General features: G+C 34.6%; 1 protein-coding gene across 1 annotated transcript; it reads right to left on the reverse strand.

Annotated features, from left to right (window-relative positions):
• Nucleotides 1-824: 824 nt before the first annotated feature.
• On the reverse strand, nt 825-5,966 carry LOC131075383 (protein DETOXIFICATION 16). The gene is made up of 9 exons (XM_058012218.2): nt 5,367-5,966; nt 3,512-4,056; nt 3,167-3,253; nt 2,981-3,037; nt 2,626-2,864; nt 2,393-2,511; nt 1,903-1,989; nt 1,348-1,413; nt 825-1,137 (listed from the first exon to the last, which is right to left on the reverse strand). Exons 1-9 carry the CDS (start codon nt 5,667-5,669, stop codon nt 1,108-1,110), a joined length of 1,533 nt encoding a protein of 510 aa, XP_057868201.2. The 5' UTR covers nt 5,670-5,966; the 3' UTR covers nt 825-1,107.
• Nucleotides 5,967-6,194: the final 228 nt, after the last annotated feature.

Raw genomic sequence — 6,194 nt, forward strand, 5'->3', positions numbered from 1 at the left:
TTAATTCATAAGATAAGTAAAGTACTTTCGAAACTAATTTATGTAATTTTGGTTGAATGTGATTGAATAAGATTTGGATTGCTACATTCTACAATGTCTTAGAGAGTTGTAGTGTGAATTAAAAGATTTATAAGAAAGTTATAGATCTTGTATATAGATGTGGGTATTTTGTTCATTTAAAGAATATCCATTAAGGCCTCAAGAGGCTAGTAAACACGTAATAACTCATAGATAATGACATGAAGCAAAATTCTCTATTTTGTGAGGTTTCCTCTCTTTTTGGATTTCTTCAAGTCAAATGTTACTTTGCTTTATAGTGTTTGTTTTTCTTTCTCTTGTCTACAAGCTATATTTTTCTTTTACTGAATTATTTGACTTGATAATGCAAATTGAGATCAATTCTTCTTTCATTTGCATAATAAATGACTCCTTAATCTATATCTATAGTTTCTGCTTTTGTTTATGTAATAAATAACACCTTTATCTATATCTATACCTTCTATCTTTGTTTATATTATGCAATCACTTTTTCTTGAACTACAAAAACTTACCACTACACCACACTCAATTTTATTGAAAATATTTTTTTTTCCAAAAAGGATTAATTTTGGTTGCATCTTCAGATTTATTTTTATAATCAAAGAAATAAAATCAAATCATACTAATTACTTGAAAATGACATCTTTCATGTGAACACTTATCATGATTAAAAAATCTTAAACATTCTAAGTTTCCAAAGGTATTGATTTATGATAACATGTATAACAGGATTGCTAATGCTCAGTGTGTCTTGAGGAGGATACTGGTGCATAACAACACATTAGATAAGAATTTCATGGTCCTTGTGAACATTGGTTTGAATTTGATCAGAATTTTCAACAGAAAAGATTGCTTTACCATTTACTTGTAAGTTGCAAGTGACTACTCTACAAAAATGATGCCATTTTTTCCAGCTCTATCAAAGCCTATTGAATAAATTAATGAAAATGTCTCATTTAATAATGGCATTACATTACAGCTTAAGTTAGCTTGACACATTTTAGAGCTCAATAAAGCCAAAATTGAACCTTTTGTGTTCAAGAGTTTTAAAATTGACAACAACACTTGTCAGCATCGAGGTCGACAGTTTTTATCATCCTGTTTGATGATAAACAATAGTGACAGTAAGTTATGAGTATTCTATGACAGTGCAGCAACTGATCTTCCTAGTATTTTATCAGCTTAGAAAAACTTTTGTCTTTTAATGCTTTTTCCATGTCTTTAATCTCATGGAAAAAGTCATTCTTATTTTAAAATGAATTTCCCAAAAAGCAGTCTTCTCTTAAAAGCAGAATTAAAAGCACATACCTTTATTATTTCATCAGTGACTATGGGTAATGATGATGTATATACTCTGTCTCTTGCATTTCTTGCCTGGCCATAAGACAACCAATGTTCATGTGAGTAAACAATATAATAGCTGTATTTCTACATCCATGGATAATATTCAGCTAGATTCAAAGAAAGCATTCATTTTCATGGCCAAATCAACCCACTAAAGAGAAAGAAGGTAGATTTAGTGTCTGAGAGCAAACCAACTTGTTGGTCCACATGCTATGTGCATGTGGACATAAAACACCCATTAATGCACCTAATGTGCATGGGAACAAAATGGTGAAATCATGTGGATAAACTTTAACTTCAAAAGGAAACTGAAATTGGTCTTATATGAATAAGATTCATTACAGGCTGCTACGTGCCATTGATATTCATTCTTCTGTGTCATGCATATTTTACATTCAAATAGTACCATCTCAATCCTATGCACCATCATTGATGAAACACAAAATTGATACAACTCATTAACTGATGGAATTTTTAAGTCTACTCTTTAGAATGGATAAACTGATTGGAATTACTTACTTGTTGTTCCCAGTCTGTACACAAAGTCATCAGGAATAGTATGATTGTTTGTGAAGCAATGCCACAGATAATACCGAGCCAGAGTCCCTGAAATATCATTTATTTGGCATGAGCAACAAATTAAAATGTTCAAAGTAATACTCTCTTATTTTATTTGTAAACACCAGCATTTTACCTTCAGCCTAGAAAGAAAGGAACTACGAAACCTTTGAACGAGTCTAAACAGTGAGATATAATGTGAAGTTAGTCTTATGTCTACAATTAGTTATACTTATGATTGTTCAGAATGAACAATTTTGAAATGGTCTAGCCAGTTGAACGTCAAAACCACAATTTCAATAAATGTTATATTTTCAGAATACAACATTTTATATCAAAATTCTCATCTATAGGAATACAAAAATGTCAAAATTCTCATCTATCTCTTAAGCATTGAAAATATAAATTTCAAAGCTTTGTAATTCAAGTCAATGGGGAAAGTGTAACTTACCCTGCCACCAACATGTAGTACAAAGGCCAAAAGGACACCCATAGGAATGCCAACCATGTAGTATGCCCCAAGATTAACATAAGCACACAATTTTTGCCACCCACATCCTCTAACAATGCCTGAAATATTATTTTCAAAAAACCATAACTTCAACAGAAAATGATTTTGCAGTGTTTACTTCAAGATGAATATTTCTATAGCTCCAAATATGACCATTGAGAGTAAAATTGAACCTGAAAGAGCGCCTTGGATTCCATCCATAATTGAGGAGGCTGCTAGCAGTGGGATCATGGTCGCAACATAATTAATAACCTCCTTTTCATTGCTGTAAGCATAACCCCAAAAATTTCGTATAGAGAATAAAAGACATCCCATCACGGCTGCCTCTGTAATTGCCATAAAGAACACCACATACACTGCTAAGCGGGCAGCATGTGAGTGTCCAGCTCCTAATTCATTTGAAACTCGTGTGCTGCCAGGCAAATATTTCATTAAAAATAACTTAGATTAAATCTTTGACAGTCTAATATCCTAAAAAAATTCCTTGAAAGGTTGAACAACTTACAGAAACAGTGGAAATTTACTAACCTTACAGCAGCACCCAAACCAAAGGGAATCATATATGCTAGAGTACCAGTGTTAAGGCTGCAAAATATAAATACTAGCTCAGATAAAAATAAAGTAGATGTAATAAAATGCCTTTATTAAGATTCGCTCAATTAAAATTCTCATACCACACTTCATAATTAAAATTCTCACATTAAACACACATACCAGATTGAAAGAACTGATGTCTCAAGTTTTGGATTGGGCAACAGGCCTGACAAGAGCACGACCATTTCAAAGGCCCAATACTCCAAGCTGTTGACAGCCATAGAACAATGAACTGACAAAATAAGTTTAGACAAAAATTCTAGTACAATCTGCACAACTTGCAGTTTAGTATGATGTAGAAAACATTGGTCTAGTTTATTTGCTAAATTGTTCCTCACATGCTATGAACTTGAGTATCCACAAGGATTAAATCTAAAAGGGCTTATATTAACCACAAAATTGCTATAAAGTATTACACAGATAACTTGGACCAAATCTTGCAGCTAAGAAATTAAACTAGTATACCAGATCATCAGTGAAGATGGAATGGCAAGCTTAAGAAAATGTTTAATATCATGCAAAGCCTCCCTTGTAAAGGATGCCCATGTCAGCTTGCATACAGGCGAGATGTATATATATAGTATGAGAAGTGCCACATTGACCCAGTAGGAAATGCTGGTCGCCAAGGCAGCCCCTTTACTACCTAATCCAGTTTTAAATACCATAGCCCAGCAGATGAGAACATGGAAAGACGTGGTAATTGCAGAGCAGAACATCATGGGAAAGACAATGCTTTGTGCCTGGAGGAATTTTTGAAGGGGTTGAAGAACTGCATAAGCAAACAGGCCGGGAATTAGCCATCTGGCAAATTTCCCTGCTTCAAAAGATATTAAAGGATCCTGCCCAAATGCAATTAGAATGTTGCCCATGAAAGCCCACACCACAGTAAGTGGTATGCTCACACAAAAAAGAGCAAAAATTGCTCTTTGTACATGAATCCCAAGCTGATGGTATTGCTTTGCCCCATAGGCCTGTCCACACAGAGTTTCCAATGCAGTTCCCATTCCCATCTGTACAGGGTGAAGAGAAAAATAGTTATCTTCTCAGCAAGATTGCATTAATAACTTCTAAACAAACTTAAATCTTCACTTTTCTGAACAGATGTGCTTTATAATATACTTCTAAACAAGAACCATAATAACAGTTGAGATTATCTTTCAGGCCAGTTGAGTGTGGTAGGTATGTGGACCGAATCAATTACATTTTTTATATACAAAACACAGCAAAAAATGTATTGGTTTTGAAAATTCATCAAGGAAAAAGTTGATTATTGTTCAGTTCACGGTAAAATAGATGCAAAATGAGTTTGGATTTATTTATTTCACTTTATAGCACTATATTACATTCATGAAAGCAGATTACCAACCTCTAAATAACTTCTGTTCTGACACCAAGAGGACATCTAAAAGATCAAATTTGACTTTTGTTTCCAAAGGCTTAGAGCTCTAGTCCAAAGGTGCAATACAAGATTGAAATTAGTAAAAAAATTGTATTTGCTGAGCAACCCTAATTGAAAAAACAAGAGGGCGGTGGGGTTTGGGGGGGCGGTTAATTTAGAGAATCATTTAGGGGTTTTGATAAAAAATTTAGAAACTGTAGCGCAAACTATTGAAAACAGAAGTAGGATGTATATTTAGCACCTGGTTGCACAGCCTGACTGCAAGAACATTAAAAGCATGCTATATGATTTGAGTCTGTATTTAGGCTCTTGTCAAATATTTTTTAAGCACAAAATGTTGCAATGCTTCAAAACCTTTAAGCAAGTATTTGTTCCTCATGATACCATGAACCACTTATTATTGGAGATACCTCATTCAGTAGTGCATCATTATGAAATATCAACTGAATTGCAAGACAAAAAAATTACATCAAATATGAGTTGCAGGGGATGTTGCAATGCTTCAAAACCTTTAAGCAAGTATTTGTTCCTCATGATACCATGAACCACTTATTATTGGAGATACCTCATTCAGTAGTGCATCATTATAAAATATCAACTGAATTGCAAGACCAAAAAATTACATCAAATATGAGTTGCAGGGGATGGCTTGTCCATAAACAGAGCAGTTTGATGTCTTATGATTTTACGCTTGACAAAGGCGATTTGCTAGTTCAAGATTCTCAGTACAACTAAGCATATAAGGATACCATTCACTCTGGAAGGAAAGTAGTCCAGATTTTCCAATCATGGCTTAGTATTCCAACATTTCTAAATCTTTTTCCTTTATGGAAATTTTACAAGGAAAAGGCCCTCAGAAAAGTAAACAAACTATAAACTCTTAAAAGAAAACCAAAGCAGAGTAAGGTTTTTAAATTATACCAGCACTGTGAAACCGGTGACACTTGCAAAGGAAGTAGCAATAGATGCACTAGAAAGCGCAAGCTCCCCCAAATGCCCTACCACCATAACTGATATCACCTGCAAGCTATATTGTAACAAACTCACTGACACCATAGGCCCTGCTAGCCAGCATTGTTTCTTTACTTCCTCCCATACAACAGCTCTACTGAACTTCACTCCATCCTGCTCATCCCCTAATACAACTGTTTCCTCCTTGGCAAGAAGGGGATCTAGCACATCATTCTCATGCCTATGGCCATGAATTGAATCACCTCTCTCCATGGTTAATTGAATGGAAGAATTACATTCAACCAACTTAATAGCCGGATTCTATGTTTATAAGAATATTGAATCGCCTGTCTGCAGAAGAGAGATGGGGAAAAAAAATTGATCTTCCAACCTAACCACAGTAGTTTTATCAAAAAAGTAAGTTGATGATCAGAGAGGATGTACATTCAAGGCGCTTGAAGATTCTGGGTCCACGACACGGTAAGTGTGAATTTTGTATAAGTCATAAGAAAGACTTCACTCGTCCTTTCGGACATTGATAAAAGAGTTTCGTCGTACATTAAGATAAATCGCCGTCGCATTATCTTTTCAAATTGCTGTCATTTATAACACTCGGACCTGGAGAGGCCGCTGGCGACGTTCCTCCACGGAACCGGGCTAGCCCTTCCGAGTATAACTAGTATTTCCATTTTTATCGGGTGTAATGGTTATGAGTATATTTAGTTTGGGTAATTTATTTAAGGTACGGATAGTAATATAAGTAAATTGAATTTGACATATCAAGATAATTGGGTGTGA

Source organism: Cryptomeria japonica, chromosome 2, assembly GCF_030272615.1.
Source record: "Cryptomeria japonica chromosome 2, Sugi_1.0, whole genome shotgun sequence".
Taxonomy (NCBI): Eukaryota; Viridiplantae; Streptophyta; class Pinopsida; order Cupressales; family Cupressaceae; genus Cryptomeria; species Cryptomeria japonica.